At 39.1% G+C, this 19,772-nt stretch overlaps 1 protein-coding gene across 2 annotated transcripts in view; it reads right to left on the bottom strand.

The window, feature by feature from the left end:
* The window catches only part of MYOM1 (myomesin 1), a 117,010-nt gene extending 99,614 nt beyond the window's left edge, over positions 1–17,396 (bottom strand). For both annotated transcript variants that reach the window (XM_015103648.4, XM_015103647.4), the window contains exons 1-2: positions 17,227–17,396; positions 12,892–13,216 (exon numbers count right to left, since the gene is read on the bottom strand). In XM_015103648.4, coding sequence (XP_014959134.3) covers positions 12,892–13,193 — 302 coding nt within the window. In that variant the 5' untranslated portion in view covers positions 13,194–13,216; positions 17,227–17,396. The remainder of the gene's footprint in view (positions 1–12,891; positions 13,217–17,226) is intronic.
* Between the last annotated feature and the right edge of the window lie 2,376 nt (positions 17,397–19,772).

Genomic DNA, 19,772 nt, shown 5'->3' on the forward strand with positions numbered 1-19,772 from the left:
TATTTATAAATTTTATACATATACTGCTGAATAAATATTCTCACTTTATGAAATAACAGAAAAATGTTCAGGGCCAAATTTAATCTTTTTAAATACAGAAGTGCTAATATATCTTCCTACACTTCCTTGGCTTGCCTTCATGGACTCCCCACTTCAGAAACCACAACAACATGTCACACTGCCCATAATGACTCTGATGTTGATAAGCTATTTCTGAATTTATTCACATCTCACAAAAAGTCGAATGCAACTGAGTGAGTAAGCACAGCACAAAACATACAGGTTATGAAATCATCACAGTCCAATTAGAAATAAAGCGTTAAGAAACTCATTAAACTTTACATGAAGTCAAATGCTAGTTCTTCAAAGTCATATTTATAATCATTGTAATTTCATGTAATTGTGAAAAATTGTCCTAGTTCCTCAGGATGAGTAACTATGCCTGCTTATGTTAAGTATGGATCTACTTAATGGCTATATTACTTTCTGAAAAAAGTATGACAACTTATCAGCATGTTCTAGAAAAAAATGATGAGCTATAGGCTTTGTCTTTTGCTGACACTACTCCCAAACCCAGCACCACCCACCCACATATGCTCATGATTACAGTACGTTATTGATTTCCTTCTCTGTTCCATTCCTGTGACTATTCAAGGAGAGGGATGGCCTAAAAGTTAGATTTATATCCTCAGCACTGTGTCCAGTGCCTGATAGTGTTCAGTAAGTGTTTATTGAATGAGGTGAAATCAAGATTCAACCTCCTGTAACCATACCCTATCTCTGTGATTCTCAACCCTGACTTCACATCAGAATCAGCTGAGGAACTAGTAAGAATGACCAGTGCAGAGGTGGGACTTCCAGTATGGTGGAGTGAATAGTTCAGCAGTTCCTCTCTCCAAAAAAGCAGTGATAAAACTGGATACAACTGTCAAAACCAACCCACTCAGGCCTCTGAAAATCAAGTACAGGACATACTACACTGACACGTGACTATTCATGAAAAGATACTGAGCTTCAAGTCTGAATAGTGGGAGTCTGTGTGACATGCTTGTCTAGTTCTTTCCCACCCAGCCCCAGCTCAATCTATAAAGTAGTTCTACTAAGGTGGGAAAAGGTGAGAAACTCTTAATATTCACTGTCAGAGGGGCTGATTTGGAGCAGAGCATGATAAAACTCCACAACCAGCAACACTGTGAGTAACACTAGCCATCTAAGTATCAAACAAACAAGGGAAGACCAGCAGCTCAGTCAGTCTTAGGATACAGTCATGGTTGGAACAAGCAGCAGATGGGCAGATCACTCAGAGATATAACGGGAAGATCTGAAAAATAAGACCACCATGGGGGCCTTCATAAGCTCTCTCCATGTGCTTGACTAGAAAAAACTGGAAAGGACTCAGGTTATCCACGTAAGACTGGCTGACTGTAAGCCTGTGTGTGCAGAGAAGAGACAAGGGAGTCTAGAGGCAAACAAATCCAGGGCATACACATTTTTAAATGACCTGGACTTCAAATATGCTCCCCAACACACACACCCAGACACACAGATCTATTGCCAGAGGATGGAAGCTTTACTGTCTTGAGATGTTTGAGAACAGATGTCTGACCATTCATAGACTGGTCATTAATCTATGCAAATACCAAGTGATCCCTATGGATTCAGGCTTAAAAATAAGAACAATAATTTTTTAAAACACTAAACAAAGACATCAGCAGTAACAGTGCTGGGTAAACAGAGTCTATAAATGTGTTTAGGCAGGTAATTAAACAAAACACAGCAGCAACACATGTGGGGAAAATTCAGAATCCAGAATTATTACAATATGTTATCTATTATGTGCTATTTTCAACAACAAAATAATTGAGATATGAGAAGAAATAGGAGAAGGTGATGCACGCTAGAAGAAAAAAAGCAGTAAATAAAAATTGTCTCTAAGTGCACCCTGATATTGGATTTAGCAAAGACGTCAAAACAGTAATTAGAAATATGTTCAAAAATCAGGAACTATATTCAAAGGCTAATTAAGGAAACCATGTTTAAATAATTAAAGGGAAGTATAATAATGACTCAAAAAGAAAGAATGTCAACAAAAAGATAGGAATTGTAAAATAAGGTCAAATGGATATTCTGGAGTTTAAAAGTACAATAACTTAAATGAAAAAGTTATTAAAGGGACCCAAAAGATTTTATATAAAAGAATAAAATAATCAGGTAGGCTGAAGATAGAAGCTATATAATTGAAAGAAAAAAACAAACAGAAAAAGAATGAAGAAAAAATAGGTTGTCAGACAACATCAAATATACCACTATGTGAGTAATGTTAGTACCAGAAAGAGGAGGAAGAGAGAAAGGGCAGGAAAAGTTATTTGAAGAAATAATGGCTTCAGTTCAGTTCAGTCGCTCAGTCGTGTCCGATTCTTTGCGGCCCCATGAATTGCAGCACGCCAGGCCTCCCTGTCCATCACCAACTCCCGGAGTTCACCCAAACTCCTGTCCATCGAGTCGGTGATGCCATCCAGCCGTCTCATCCTCTGTCATCCCCTTCTCCTCCTGCCCCCAATCCCTCCCAGCATCAGAGTCTTTTCCAATGAGTCAACTCTTCACATGAGGTGGCCAAAGTATTGGAGTTTCAGCTTTAGCATCATTCCTTCCAAAGAACGCGCAGGACCGATCTCCTTTAGAATGGACTGGTTAGATCTCCTTGCAGTCCAAGGGACTCTCAAGAGTCTTCTCCAACACCACACTTCAAAAGCATCACTTCCTCAGCACTCAGCTTTCTTCACAGTCCAACTCTCACATCCATACATGACCTCTGGGAAAACCATAGCCTTGACTAGACGGACCTTTGTTGACAAAGTAATGTCTCTGTTTTTGAATATACTATCTAGGTTGGTCATAACTTTCCTTCCAAGGAGTAAGCGTCTTTTAATTTCATGGCTGCAATCACCATCTGCAGTGATTTTGGAGCCCCCCAAAATAAAGTCTGACACTGTTTCCACTGTTTCCCCATCTATTTCCCATGAAGTGATGGGACCGGATGCCATGATCTTCGTTTTCTGAATGTTGAGCTTTAAGCCAACTTTTTCACTCTCCTCTTTCACTTTCATCAAGAGGCTTTTTAGTTCCTCTTCACTTTCTGCATAAGGGTGGTGTCATCTGCATATCTGAGGTTATTGGTATTTCTCCCGGCAATCTTGATTCCAGCTTGTGTTTCTTCCACCCGTGTTTCTCATGATGTACTCTGCATATAAGTTAAATAAGCAGGGTGAAAATACACAGCCTTGACGTACTCCTTTTCCTATTTGGAACCAGTCTGTTGTTCCATGTCCAGTTCTAACTGTTGCTTCCTTAAAATTCCCCAAATTTGTGCAAAAATAGTACTCTGTGAATCCAAGATGCTCAACAAACCCAAGTATGATACTCCCAAAGAGATACACATGTAGACATATCATAGTCAAACTGTTGAAAGCCAAAGCCAGAGAGAAAACTAGAAAATAGCAAGAGTAAAATGATTCATCACATACAAGGGAACAAGGTATTAATAACTGATTTCACATCAGAAACTATATATCCCAGAGGACATTCGTATGACATATTTAAGTGCTGGGGGAAAAACTAAATCAAGAGTTTTATATCCAGCAAAACCACTACTCAAAACTGAAAACAAAGTAAAGACATTGACAAAGAGAGAATTCATTGCTAGCAGACCTGCCTTACAAGAAATGCTAAAGCAAATCTTTCATATATCACAAGGAAACATGATAAATGCATTTATGCCAAAAAATTAGATGACTTAAATGAAATGGAAAAATTCCCATAAAGATTTAAATAACCAAAACTAACTCAAGAGGAAATTAAAAATCATAACAGATCAATAACAAATAAGGAAACTGAATTAGTAATTTATCTATGCACAAGGACTTCCCTGATGGTCCATGGGTTAAGAATCTGCCTTGCAATGCAAGGGGCCCAGATTCCATCCCTGGTCAGGGAACTAAGATCCCACATGCTGTGGAGCAACTAATCCCATATACTAGAGAGCCCATGTACCACAACTAAGACCCAACATAGCCAAATAAATAAATAAATACATATTTTTAAAAATCCATGCACAATGGATAGCCTAGGCCTAAATGCTTTCATTGACAAATTACATGACCTATTTAAGGAAGAAACAACCCAATCATTTCCATATTTTTTAAAAAACAGAAGAGAAGGAAATACTTCCCAACTTTTTCCATAAGGCCAGTATTAACCTGATATCAAAGCCAAAGACATTATAATTTTTTAAAAAACTACAAACCAATATCCCTCATACACATAGGCACAAAAATCCTTCACAAATATCAGTAAACTGAATCCAGCAATATATAAAACCAAGCAGAATTTAGCCTAGGGATGCAAGGTTGATTTAATATCTGAAAATCAATTAGTATAATATACCATATTAATAGAATAAAGAACAAAAACCACATTATCATCTCAAGAGGTGCAAAAAAAATTTTGACAAAATTCAGCTTTCTTGCATGTTAAAAAATTCTCAACTAAATAAGAATAGAAGGGAATTTCCTCAATCTGATAAAGGCCATCTATGAAAAATCTGTAACTAGTATCATATCTAATAGTAAAAAAACTAAATCCTTTCTTCCTAAGATGGGGAACAAGGCTATGATACTTGCTGTTGCGACTTCTATTCAATATTGTACTGACATTTACAGCACAGTGAAGAATAGTCGAGGCAATCAGTTAACCTGAAAAATTGGAAAGCAACTCTAACTTTAGTTACAGATGATACAACTGTGTATATAGAAAATGCCAAGGAATACACACACACACACAGACTAATGCTAATAAATGAGTTCAGCAAGGTCACATGATACAGAATCAAAGCACAAAAATCAATTACACCTCTGTTTGCTAGCAGTGAACAATGAAAAAAATAAAATTAAGACAACTCCACTCACAATTATATCAAAAAGAATAAAATATTTAGGAAAAATTTTAACATAGAAGTACAAGACTTTACATTGCAGATTATAAAACATTATATGATAAGTAAAACAAAGATCTAAATAAATAAATATCCATGTTCATGGATTGAAAGAGTCAGCATTGTTAAAATGGCATATTTTTCAAAATTGATTTATGCTTTCTACATAATTTTTATTAAATTGCCAGAAGACTTTTCTCTTTGTAGAAATTGACAAGGTGATCTTAAAATTTATATGGGAATATGAAGGAACTATGTAGGCAAAAATTTTTTTGTGAAAGATGAACTCAGTTTGAGAACTTACATCCACCAATTTCAAAACTTTTTATAAAGCAACAGTAGTTAAGAAAGTGTGGTACTGGCCTAAGGACAGGCACACAGATCAATGCAACAGAATTGAGGATCTGTAAATAAACCTATTTACAGTCAATTGAGTTTTTGTCTTTCCAAAGCTCTTTTTCTTTATTATTATTTTAAAACTTTTTATTTTGTATTGGGATATAGTCGATTAACAACATGATAGTTTCAGGTGAACAGTGAGGGGACTCAGCCATACATGGTCAATATATTTTTGATAAAGGAGCTAAATGATTTAAGGGGGAAAGGATAGTTTTTTCCACAAATGGTGCTGTGACAACAGTCTATGTATATGTGAAGGGATGGATTTAGAACTTCACATCACATACAAAAAAAAATAATTTAAAATGGATATTTCTAAATGTAAAGCTAAAATTATAAAACTCTTAGAGAAACTCTATGAAGCTCCAATACTCTGGCTACCTGATGCAAAGAGCTGACTGATTGGAAAAGACTTTGATGCTGGGAAAGATTGAGGGCGGGAGGTGAAGGGGGCGACAGAGGATGAGACAGTTGGATGGCATCATCAACTCAAAGGACTTGAGTTTGAGCAAACTCCAGGAGATCATGAAGGACAGGGAAGTCTGATGCGCTGTAGTCCAGGGGTCACAAAGAGTCAAATATGACTTAGCGACTCAACAACAACAAAAATGATGTTGAATAAGCCAAATTATGCTTAGATATACCACCAATAGCATAACTAAAAAAGGAAAAAAGTGACAAATCAAACTTCATCAAAACGTTCTGGTATCTGAAGGACACTGTTGAAAGAATGAAAAGACAAGGCACAGAATGACAGAAAATATTTCCAAACATACATCTAAGAAAGGAATTATATACAAAATATTTAAATAACTCTGACAACTCAATAATAAGCAGAAAAAAATCCAATTTAAAAACAGGCAAAAGATTTGAACAAGCATTTCACCAAAGAAGTACACAAATGGCTACCAAACACATTAAAAAGATGGTCAACATCATTAGCTATTAAGTAAGTGCAAGCTAAAACTACAGTGATACTCCACCACATACCTAAAAGACAGTCTGTAAAAAATGATCAGTTCAGTCACTCAGTCATGTCCAACTCTTTGTGACCCCATGAACTGCAGCACGCCAGGCCTCCTTGTCCATCACCATCTCCCGGAGTTCACTCAAACTCACGTCCATTGAGTCGGTGATACCATCCAGCCATCTCATCCTCTGTTGTCCCCTTCTCCTCCTGCCCCCAATCCCTCCCAGCATCAGGGTCTTTTCCAATGAGTCAACTCTTCGCATGAGGTGGCCCAAGTACTGGAGTTTCAGCTTTAGCATCACTCCTTCCAAAGAACACCCAGGACCGATCTCCTTTAGAATGGACTGGTTGGATCTCCTTGCAGTCCAAGGGACTCTCAAGAGTCTTCTCCAACACCACACTTCAAAAGCATCAATTTTTCGGTGCCCAGCTTTCTTCACAGTCCAACTCACATCCACACATGACTACTGGAAAAACCATAGCCTTGACTAGACGGACCTTTGTTGGCAAGATAATGTCTCTGCTTTTGAATATGCTATCTAGGTTGGTCATAACTTTCCTTCCAAGAAATAGAAAATAACTAATGTGGATAAGCTGGAATCCCTGTACCTTGGTATGGGAATGTAAAATGATATAATTGCTTCGGAAAAGAGTTAAGTTGTTTCTTGTAACATTAAATATAAACTTAGTACACAGACAAGCTGACATTTTAAAAGGTGCAAGAGAAGGTAGATTTCAAACAGAAAGCCTTAACTTTCCATAATCATTTCATTTATTCAACAGAAAACTTACTTTTTATCCTCTGTGTGCACAATTCTATGGTTGATGCTGGTGTGGGAGGGGGATATGAAGATTACATATTAAATTAAAGACTTGTTTTCTGAGACCTTTACTGTCTAGTAGGGCTGCAAATGCTACCAGCCTGATGCATTGTATTACGTCAATCAAAGGAAAAAGGATGGAAGGACAGAAGGCAGGCAGGCAGATAAGCAGAAAGAGCAGAGCAAACAAAAATTGAATTTACAGGCTTGAAGACAATTTCTGTCTGGGTCTATCAGGGAAGCCTTTGTGGAAGAGCTGGACATTGAAAGATGGGTAGGTCATCCCAGCATGACACAGAGGTGTTTGCAAAAGCTTGAAAACAGAAGCTCCATTTTCATTTCTGACTTATCTATACATTGCCACTAGACTTTACTGAGTGGCCACAATAGAGCTGAACTCATTTTTATTATTCTACCATTTTTCCTGTAAAACTGCCTCTCTCTATATATTTACAACTTGACACTGCGGTATATGGGCTTCCCTGATGGCTCAGACGGTAAAGAACTCACCTGCAATGAGAGAGATCTGGGTTAGATCCTTGGGTTGGGAAGATTTCCTGGAGGAGGGCAAGGCAACCCAGTATTCCTGCCTGGAAAATCCCATGGACCGAGCAGCCTGGACAGTCCATGGAGTTGCAAAGACTCGGACATGACTGAGGAACTGAGCACTGAGCACTTATCAACTATTAACTGGGTCCTCATCTGAGGTGCTCTTGCTTGCTCCTGTTTCACCCAGAAAGGCTGGTGTGGAAAAGGTCAAGTCTGCACCACTGGTTCCCTTGGGCTCTCAGAGCTGGGGGATCTCCGCGGGGAGGCTCAGTTACACCCACTGCTCAGCCAGCAGTGAACAGAGGTACTGTTTCACCTCTGGGCGCTGGGAGGTGACTGCACGGCCCTTCCTCCACCTTTGGCTACTCACTCTATTCCTACTCCTTAAGGGGACATGTCTTCCTTCTCACAGCCTGATTCACCTGCCTACAAAAGATTAATGCCATTTTGGGGTATCTATATCCTCTAAACTTGTTTTTAGCCTGCAAAAGAGACTGTTGGGTAGTATTTTCAATGTCGAACAAAACAAAAGAGGCAGAGAGTCGAAGCCTGTCTTTCTGGGCCTCGTTATCTGTGGAAGGAAGGGCTTGAATTAGATGAGCTTTTAGTCTCTTCCTGCTTTAGCATTCCACAGTTCTATGGAGCTATGACAACCTGCCAATTGTATGAAAAACTGATATTGCCAGGAGTGCTACTTCTAGTTCTCTCTTCGCAAACAAGCCACAGATTTACAGCAGTGAGAATAGAAAATAGGTGCACACTAAATGCTACCCTCTTTGGCCTCAGGGTTTGTTTGAGGGATTCAAAAGACAGACCAGTTGCCTTTTAAAGAAGTAAGACTGACAACAAACCGGCCCATTTCTAGGGGGATAAAAGAATAACTGGCTTTCTGTTTTCCTTGGATTTTCCCCAGACCTTTTCCTACCATATAGAAGGTAATATGGCTCATCATTTTCTTAGTACTTAAATTCTGGAAGACAAATCCCAGAATGCTACATTTTCTACCCAGGAACTATGGTGCCTTTTTCTTATATATGATAGTTAGATCTTTCTTTAGAGAAGAGGCTATATTTTAATATCTCTTGATTTAGTTGCTAAGTTGTGTCTGACTCTTTGCGATCCCATGGACTGTAGCCTACCAGGTTTCTCTGTCCATGAAATTTCTCAGTCAAGAATACTGAAGCGGGTTACCATTTCCTTCTCCAGGGGATCTTCCCAACCCAGGGATTGAACCCTGGTCTCCTGCATTGCAGGCAGATTCTTTTCTGACTGAGCCACCAGGGAAGCACTGTAAGGGCTGGATTTTAATCTGCTTAGAATCAGACAATAGTGTCTACCATAACCTCAGAGGGTTGAGAGACTCATCATCCAAGAAATATGCTGTGTTGTCCTCTGAAAGTTATTCATTCTTACTTATCAACCATAACAAAATAGTTCTTTTTTCTTCCCATCTTATTCAAAAGAGAGGATTTTGAAAACGCTGGTTTCCATATAACACATTCCCTGTAAATACCTGCCTTATTTCATCCTAATTCCCTATAATATTGGCCCTAGGAAGGGATCATCAGCTCACACACTGGGCTGATATTTATATGTAGATTTTCTAGTGCAGTGGTGGTGACCTTTGTTGAGTCACAGAGTTCTCTGACAATATGATGAAAGCTAGGGTCACTCTCAGCAAAAAAAAAAAAAAAAAAATCTCATCTGGACCTAATTTTACATATAATTTCAGATCATCCAAAACTCTGTTGAAACCTATTCACAGACAGAGGCTAAGAACCCTTGCATAATGGTTGCAAAGTGGTCATGAGTACCATTTCTCCTTTAATCTCTAATAGTATTTGTGAATTATTAACATAAAACAATAGTCCTGTATCATTTTTGTTTTCCTGAATCACTTTCTTTAATTTAGTTTTTTCCTCACTGTGACTAAGAACAAAGGCATTCAGAATAAGCCTTCCAGAATTTATTTTACAACTCTTGGCTCAGAATGCAGTTGGTAACCGATCTGAGCTAAAACCACAGTGACACTGAACAAGCCATTGTTCTTAAGATTTAACTGAGGTCAGCCAAGCTGTGGGCACATATAAATCTCCATAGTTTCCACTTTACTACCAGGACATCTAACTACAAAGCAGAGGCTAAAAATGGATCAGTCCCAGTGTTCAAATACATTCCACAGCGCTGCATTTCCAACTCCACACCAGCTTTAATCAACAACATTCTTCACAGCCCCAAGAGAAAGATTTCATTTAGCAGGGAAAAGTTGCTCCATTTTGAAAAATAAAAAATACAACCTGAAAGAATTATAAAGATTTTGAAATGCTCAAAGAATATTATCTGCACCTGTTAGCTCTAGGTCTAAAAAAAGAAAAGCTAAAATACCCCATGATTAGGTTCCCTTTCTTTTCTTTTACACTGCATTACACAAAGGAAAAAATATTGGCATCTTCCCTTTCTTCTTTTTAGGTCCACATTTCTGCTAATAAGTGGAGTTGTTCAAACATACCAAGCCATTAATAAATACCTATCTACCTACATAAATACTTAAATAGCAAGAAGGAACAAGATGTGAGGTTGACCATAGAAATAATTACAGTTCCACTTCCTACAAAAAGTTTATTATCTGAGGTTGTTTATAACTAAAATGGCTAAGTGTTCCAAAGACAAAATAGAGCAAATGTTTTCTGGATAAAATACAAAGATGCTCAAAGGTTCAATTACTAATGTTTGATACGATTTATCAGATTGTAAATAAATATGAATGGTGCATATATGGTTAAAAGAAGAATTTAGGAATAGAATTTAAGAAATAAAACTCTCTTTAACAAATTCATAAAACTCTATAGACTCTACAGCATTGGGGGAATGAAATAAGTATACATGAGTTAGTTTACAATTATACAGTAATGAAAACACCCGTTTTCTACATTTTCTATAGATTCAGCACAGATGGACCAGGAAAATGGATATTTAAAACATAATCCTCTCTATTACAAGACAGCTGCTTTCCTAAGTGAGATCCTTAAACATATGTATGTGACATTCTTCAGAAGAGCATGCGGTACTATCACATAGCACGGTGCCCATTCCTATTTCATTTGGAAAGCAGGTCATTTGAAACAATGGCCAAAAGAAATGAATTCACCTCCTCCCTGACAATATTTCCATATTTGCAGCCAATTCGAGGTCCTTATGAATATCCCATGGCGCACATAACCCATGAAAGTGGGATTGGAAAACGATCCTACTCCATTTTAAGTGGAATTTCAGAATATTGCTGTCACACATTCCAGGTAAACTCTAGAGACCTTGGTACCAGACTTGCAGAAGCTCCCAGGAGGTCAGCACCGCACCCACAAAAGCACAGCTGTACATCAGGTGCTGATTAACCCACAGGGATACAGGAGTTTCTGCCTTCAGAACCAGTCCTTACTTCTGTACATACAAACCACTGTATTATTTCTTCAATCACTTTTCTAATTCCTAGAAGTAAACACCTCTCCCAGCTACCCTGACAGATATTTTGTGGACATAAATTATATAAGACTTAAAATAATATCTGTTTATAACAAATAATGCAATATATGCCAGACAGACGAGATCTGAGGCAGCAGCTGGTAACTGACCACACAGCCTAGGAATTCGTACGTTTGGAAGTTCAACAATCCTTTCTGTGGACTATAGATAGACATTTAATAAAATCACATGAATCTTGCAAGTGTTTTTTAATCTCCATGACACATTTTGCTTGGGATACTAAGGAAATAAAAACTGGCTTGGACTGAGAAAGTACGGATCCAGCCAGCATTCATCAGGCTGGAACAAGACACAGAGAAGCCAACCTCAGGGTTCATAGGAAACACTTCTCCTGGTGACACTGCTGCAGTAGAGGGTTCTGACAACCTCCTCTGCGTGACCACAGACTCACCAAGAAACTTTCTTCTCCAATATCAAAGATTATAAGCAGGTTTGTTGTTTGAAATTTTTTTAGGAAGAATGAGCTATTGCTTCTTTGCATGGAAGACCTCAGAAGCAGATTCAGTTCTCAGCCCATGTGCTGGGCTCCTAAGAGATTTCTAGATACAACAGTCCTCATTTATCTCAACTCGACTGTTTCCAAAGCAACAGGACACTGATTCACTTTTTAGACCAGACCTGCATCTAAATCCCACTCGTCCTAGACTACTGAAGCCCTCTTTTTCTTTTCTTTTTTTAAACTCTTAAATTTGTTTTGGGGTATAGCTGATTAACATTGTTGTGATAGTTTTGTGTGAACAGCGAAGGGACTCAGCCATACATATACATGTATTTATTCTCCCCCTAACCTCCTTCCCACCCAGGCTGCCACATAACATTGAGTCGAGTTCCATGTGTTATACAGTAGAACCTTGTTGGTTTTCTGTTTTAAATATAGCAGTGTGTACATGTCCATCCCAAATTCCCTGACTCTTCCCCCTATTCTCCCCCTGGGCAGCCATAAGCTTATTTTCGAAGCCTGTCAGTCTGTGAAAGTCTCTCATTTCCTCTGGTGTGGGGTCTCCCTCATGGCAACGGGTTGATAAATCTAATTCTGTCAGAATATAGGTTTGTTCCTGGTATTGTTAAGCTGACTGAAATAGGGCAATGTTTTTATAAAATGCTCTGGCTAAAGAAAATATTTGCTGCTTGAATAACAACTTGGAATTTTGATGCTGGCTTTCAGATACAGAAAGAATAGAACACATCTCTGCTGCAGTTTGGGTTCCTGTGGTCTGTGAATTTTAAATCCTGTTCTCATCTAAGTTGAAAGCTGTGAGGGCCAGGAAACCTGCTGTGAGGGTCGGAAATGTGATTTCTCAACTTTGCTGCTGTTGAATGTTGAACACAACCTGTGGCAAAACTTCTCTGCTTCTAGCAATATCGCAGTTGGCAATTCAAGCAAGACACCCCAGGGCAACTGCGAAGCTCTTTGTGAAACTCAGGCAAGCAAGGGAAAGGGGAATCCAAGACATAAATCCCAGGCCTTCCAAACACATGGTTTGACCTTGCTCCACACCTGGTTTAAAGGTAGGGCAGCCAGACTCACGAAGAAATGAAAATGTAACCTGGGGCGTAAGGTGGGGGCGGGGTATTCAGAGAGCACAGCTTTGCCCCATGTTTGTAAAGCTGCTTTCACATACCCGTGGGAGTAGCCATAGTCATAGGCTGACGCCGCCTTGTGACTGACTGCAGACGAGAGGGCAAACTCGGAGGCCCGGGAGGCCTGATGCTGGTAGGATGCGGCGGACGCCTGGCTGACGGCCGCTGACTCCTGACGGTGGGCCGCGGATGAGCGGCTGCTGTAGGCGGTGGAGCCATGGGTGTAGATGGCTGAGCTTTTCTTCTCCTGCTGGTACTGGCTCATGGTGGTGCTGAGGTCCCTGTTGCGGTAGCTGCGGTCATAGTGCTGGTGAAGTTTCTGATAAAACGGCAGAGACATCATGTGCCCCCAGGGATCCAGGCAAGCTGTGAGAAAGCAGCAGGTTTGAGGTGAACTCTTAAGGAACTAACTCTCCAGAACAAGGCATCTAAATCAGTAGGTGAAAATTACTACCCTTTTATTTCTTCCAAAAAGTAAGTGGAAAATGATGTGAAGGTTAGTTTAGCTGTTTACTCAATTAACTCCCTGCTTCACAGCCCTGATGTACCCCCTTCTATCATTGTGCTGCCTTCTTTTTAAATACCTGGAGATCTTTACAAACTTTCCCTCTTGTGCTATTTTAATGGATATATGCGGATACACGTAATGTGCTGTCATGTCCAACTCTCTGCAACCCCTTGAACTGTAGCCCACCAAGCTCCTCTGTCCATAAGATTTCCCAGGCAAGAACACCGGAGTGGGTTGTCATTTTCTTCTCCAGGAGATCTTCCCGACCCAGGGATCAAACCCGAGTTTCCTGCTTCTCCTACACTGGCAGGCAGATTCTTTATCACTGTACCACCTGGAAGCCCGCTTTAATGATATATATTTCAAATTTTCTGGCATTTCCTTCTGATGGGGACTTTACCTGAGAGATTGTGTAATAGTGGAGAGTCTGTGTCCAGCCAATGTGGTTTTTATTCAGCAAATAATTACTGAACACCTACAGTGAGCCTGGTACTATTCCTGCCCAGGAGATAGATGAACAAAACAACAAAATTCCTGCTCCAATAACCCTATATAGAATCTTATATTCTATTGCAAGTGATAGACAAATAGAGAAAATAAAGTGTAAAGTATATTAGAACCTGCTTAATGCTATAGAGAAAAATAAAACAGGAACGTGGAATGGGATGCCATTTAAAAAGTATCATCAGGGATAATGGTGATGACTGAACATGAAGGTGACACCTGAGCCTGAGACTGTCTGGGACGGGAGAAGCATTCTGGATGGAGACCACTGCACAGGCACTGGGGGGCTGTGAGCCTGCCTGTTGCACTGTACTCCGGGAAAGGCAAGTAGGCCAGGGAGGCTGTGAGCAGTGAACAGGTGCAGGGAGAGGTACAGAAGATGGTGTCAGGGAGTGGGGCGGCAGGAGGGTAGTGTCCCACCGCTAGTGTAAGGACTTCAACTTTTATTCTGAAAGGAGTAAGGAATCATTGGAAGGTTCTGAGCTGAGAAACACTCTTACTGAGTCTGAGAATAAACTGTTGAGAGACAAGAGTGAAAGCCAGGAGGCCAGTGAGAAGGCTGCCGTGAACTGAGTTGTATCTCCCCAAATCCGTATTTGAAGTCCTAACCTCGTGACTGGATTTAGAGATAGGATCTTTACAGAAAAAATGAAGTTAAATTGAGGTTCTTAGGATAGGTTCTAATCCAATAAGACATGATTGCCATCGTTATAAGAAGAGGAAATCAGGACACAGATATGTACATATGCAGAGGGAAGACGCGAGAAGATGGACTATCTGCAAGCCAGGGAGAGAGGCCTCAGAAAAGACCAACCTAGCTGACTCTTTGATCTCAGATTTCTAACCTCTGGAATTGTGAGAAGATAAGTTTCTGTTGTTTAAACCACCTGGTCTCTAGTGCTTTGTTACGGCAGCCCTAGCAAATTAATACAAAGGCCACTGCGATAGTCCAGGCTAAAGATTATAGTGGTAGCAGTGAAGTGTGAGAAGGGATCCAACTCTGCATATTTTGTAGGTAGAATCAAAAGTATTTGCTGAAAGTTCTGGAATAGGGTATGAAAGAGAGAGAGAAGTGAGTGACAGCTCCAAGGACTTTGCCTAAGTGACAGCTCCAAGGACTTTGCCTGAGTAACTGGAAGATTAAAGCTGCTGTGAACTGAGATGAGCAGGACTGTAAGAAAACAGCAGTTTGGGATGGAAGCAGGAACCTGGTTTGAGACATTCTACATTTGAGATACCTGCTAGACACCCAAGTGGAGAGAGAAGGTGGGATGTTGGACATGTGACTCAGGAATACAGGGTAAAGGTCCAGGATGGAGACCTACATTTGGGACTCACCAGCATATAGATGGTATACAATGCCAAAAAAAAAAAAAAAAAAAAAAAGAGAGAGAGAGAGAGAGAGATGAGAATGAAAGTCCTAGGACTGATCTGGAGGATGCTTATATTGCCATATAACAAGCCCTTTCAAATCTCACAAATGGTTCAAAAAGATATGGTGTCAAACCAGAAAAATTCCATTAAGAATATAAAGCCTCCTAGTCTTCCTGTATTAAAGAAGAAAGTCAGTCAGCAGTGTAGCAGTTTGCATTGTTTTTTTGAGCTAACAGTCCTACTGAAAATCAAAGATGGGTTTGCTTAGCATAGAGAGGGGAGACTTCAGATTGCATTATCTTTCTTTAGAAATCTGTCCACTGACTGGAGCCTATCAGCCATACTAACAACCCTGGATGAAGTAATAGTTTTATGAAAGCCACCCCTTCCATCATTAATGCTTTTGTGCACATCCTAAATTTTTTACATGTAAAATCAGTTGTAATCAATTTTTCAAATCTTTTAAAAAAATTCTAAATAAGGACTGAATCCTTCTAAACTTGCTACATTTTTTTTGGTCAAGTTTAAAATCTTTTTATTTGAAGTGAAAAGTAGGCATGTATTCCCTAGAGAAGAAAATCCAGCAAACTTCACTCCAGAAATATTTATGTTAAGGCTCATGGAAGATATCAGTCTACATGGCATTTCCCAGGAGGAAAAAAATAGCTACTAGCAAACAACTTTTGCTTCAACCCTTAAATAGACTGCTATTTTCTATTTTAAAATATACACAATAATGATCAGGTATAAGGAATAATTATTAGATAAATTTTTATAGGAAAAAGGTAGACTATATTAATATAGAAGTATATGATATTAGGCATTTATAAAGCTATTTGGTAAATTTGCATAATGATACATAGTATACTGCAACACAGAAAATGTTATTTGAATGATGTCCAAATAAACAATGAATGACCTTCTTGTGTATTATAAGCTTAATTCAGAACCCAAATAACTTGAAATGCTGTTAATTTTCACAAAATAAAATCTTTAAATGTCTTGCCTCAATTCTATTTTCCATTCTCTTTATTTCTATTTTCCCCCCAATGTATTTTTAATAGTACTGAATATTCCAAGCACAAAGATAATATATGCAAGTAAACAGGTTTTGACATTATGTCAACAGAGCTGGTTGTCACAGCTCTGACCTCTGGAACGAAGGTACAGCTACCTTCTCTTTATTAAGAAAGTAAGGATTATCCCCCAACACATGACAGCTAGAGCGCTTTGGGAGGAAAAATGGTTTGTTTGTCTTCCATTCCTTTAAGACCTGTGTTTGTTTGTTTGTTTTCCCTGAAAATAATTGGGGAATTTAGGAAGAAACACTAACTCCATAGTTGTATTGTGACACAATACTTTTGTACAGGAGTTAGAGGCTGAAAGCTAGAAAAATTCTTCACAGAAAGTGTAAACTTTAGGGTCATGAAGCAGGGATCTGCGTTGCCTCTGAAATACTGCTTAGCCATTTTCCAATTAGAAATACCCCCAATGCACCCTAACATTTATCCACATGGCATTGTTGGGGCAAAAATCACTGAATTAGAAACTTGAGACTTCAGAGTTAACCTACTCCTTTTGATCAAATTTGTAATCAGGCAGTACTGTAGGCTTATGGAGGATGGAAAACACATGATTTCCTATTTCCACACCCACTCCAGATTTCAACCAAACCGCCGAACTGTAACTTGGAAAGAGTTCTTGACTCACGCTTACAGTTCTATCTGAGACAGCTACTGTTTTTTATAGCTCCAGGAACAGTAGCTTAATTTTAAAAGAATCCACTGATCTGAGAGAAGGGCTGTGCCAGCACAAACTGGCACCCTGCTGCTCGCATTCCTTCCCTGGAGCTCCACTTTCCTATTTCTCTACTATTCTGACATCTCTTGGAGAAAACTGCTGAGCTCAGAAGACAGAAACCACATACACCGCAGTGCTGTTGAGCACATAAAATATAAAGTGCACTCTTCTGCCTCAAGGTCACACTTACCAGTTTGCAAAGGATTGATGGTGGTAGAAATGTTCCGATGTGACTGTGGGTGCTGGATGAGACAGTGAAAAACCCACGTAGGTCTAATCCAAGAAAAAGTTAAGAGTCAGGGCTAAAAAGACAGGACCCTGGGGGCCAGTTCAAAAATAATGCATGTGGTCAGGCAGTAGAATGTCAGAGCCACCCAGCCAGCCTTTTATGGCTAAGAGAGTAGATAAATATAGCAGCAAATGGGGATTGCAGTCCTGAACGGAAAGGAAGAGGAAGGCCCTGGCAGGTAGCTGCCGCAGTAATATATTGACATGCATGCCAGTCGGTAGGTCTGGTCTGATTAAGCTAAATGTAGGGCTTTTATTTGGCTATATGAGCTATTTTCAACATCATTTTACCACAGAATATTTAAAAGTGTAATAGAAATAATAATAATAATAAAAGTGTAATAGAAAGAGTGGTTTGTGTTGAGAGCTAAAAATAGGTTAGTAATCTGATTCCCAAAATGAACTTCATGGAATTTTAATACCAAGATATGGTTCTGAATGTGCTGTTCATAATCCATGAGCAATACATTTAGGAGACACAACGTGAAGAAAGAACAGGGGGCTGACTAGAGGCAAGCAGGGAAGACATGGGTTACATGTGGTGGGAACTTTGCCTTGATGATACCCAGTCACCATTTCTCTCATTTCGGGAAAATTTACCAAGTAGGTCATATTACAGCTTCAAGTTTGAATCTTTGATTCCCTATTCATTAACTGAAGCCTTTAAGAAGCTGCATGTTTTATCTTACCTAAAGTTAGAGTATGGTCACTCTATCTAACAAGAGATTCTCTTTCTTTGATTTTAGACCATTTCACAGATTCAGAGGTGATGTTACCTGGTGTCGAGAACCTGCACTTTGGTATCAGACCAGATCTTGGTTCTAGGCCGTCGATGGCACTTAATAGCCATGCAACTTTAAGCAGTTTATTTCTCCTTAAGCTTCATTTTCTTTCTCTATAAAATGGGAATGTGTGTGAAGTCGCTCAGTCGTGTCCAACTCTTTGCGACCCCATGGACTGTAGCCCACCAGGCTCCTTTGTCCATGGGATTCTCCAGGCAAGAATACTGGAGTGGGTTGCCGTTTCCTTCTCCAGGGGATCTTCCTGACCCAGGGATTGAACCCGAGTCTCCCGCATTGTAGGCAGATACTTTACCATTTGAGCCACCAGGGAAGTCATAAAATGGGAATAATAGCATCCAAATTATGGGACTCCTATGGAGATCAATAATGCAGAGAAAACACTTAACCTAGTTATTGCGTCAAATGAAGACTTAGTAAATGTCAACTACCGTTACTGGTAGTAATAATTTGAAAGCTCATTGTTTGGAATATATGTACTGAGCATATATTCTGTGTGATATTAGATGTGATTCATGTGGTATTATATCAACTTAACACAGATAGCTTGTATCTATCAAAATATTGAACAGACCCACTATTGTAGCCTGCTTTATCATTCCTTTCTTGATGATAACTACAGTTAACACTGTTGAGAACCTACCAAGTGCCAGACACTCTGATAGGCACTGTACATACATGATCTCATTTAATTATCATATTATCCTGTGAGGTAGGTATCATATCTCCCATAGCTAAGGAAATTGAGGCTTTGAGAGGTAAAGTCATTTACCAATGAGCACACAGTTAGTAAATGACATAAATGCCCTGCATTCAGAGATATTTGGATTCCAAAGGTCACGCACATTTTGTCAAGGATTGCCTTAGCCTCTTTCCAATGACATTTTGTCTATAAGAAACTAGGTATTTTCGAATGGTCTTTCAAGAGCAATACAGGTCTCCACTCATAACTGAGGGTCAGCTTGTAGGCTACCCAATCAATGTATATGAAAAAAAATGTTTCACTTGGTCCTGATCAAATTAAATCCAGCATTTGTTTAACTAAATACACCTCTAGCTATTATGCATAAGAACATTTTTGCTGTCTGGAATCCATAGGAAAAATTTCCAAGCTTTATGTTTTCCAAGTATCCGCTTGTTCTCTAAACATCCAATACACAATCACATTGATTCTTCCAAGTTTTACCCACCAGCCATTGTAATGGTTCCTAGTGAGTCATTTCTCTAGGGAACATGATAAGTTGCTTCAAATCTCCTTGAAATAGAAAAAGTAAGCAAAAATAAGAGATGAATATCCAAAATACCAGCTAATATTTATTTATAAGCATTTGCTCTATGCCAAGTATTAATATTAACTGCTTTATAATGTTTTATTTAATCATAACACATAAAAACACTTCATGGATTATGATTTAGAGAGATTAACATTCTTGAAGTAACACAACTAGAATGTGACAGAAATTCAAACCCAGGTCTGTTCTACATAGAGTCCAGCCTCCTATATATGTCATACCATCCTGTCTTTCAACCATTTAACTCTGTGTATGTGTGTGTGTGTATAGATACATAGATAGAGTATGCCAATGATGTCCATTAGAAGTAAGAACTTTTACCAAAGAGTCTTATAGTTCCCATATGACACACAACT

This window comes from Ovis aries, chromosome 23, assembly GCF_016772045.2.
Source record: "Ovis aries strain OAR_USU_Benz2616 breed Rambouillet chromosome 23, ARS-UI_Ramb_v3.0, whole genome shotgun sequence".
In the NCBI taxonomy this organism is placed as follows: domain Eukaryota; kingdom Metazoa; phylum Chordata; class Mammalia; order Artiodactyla; family Bovidae; genus Ovis; species Ovis aries.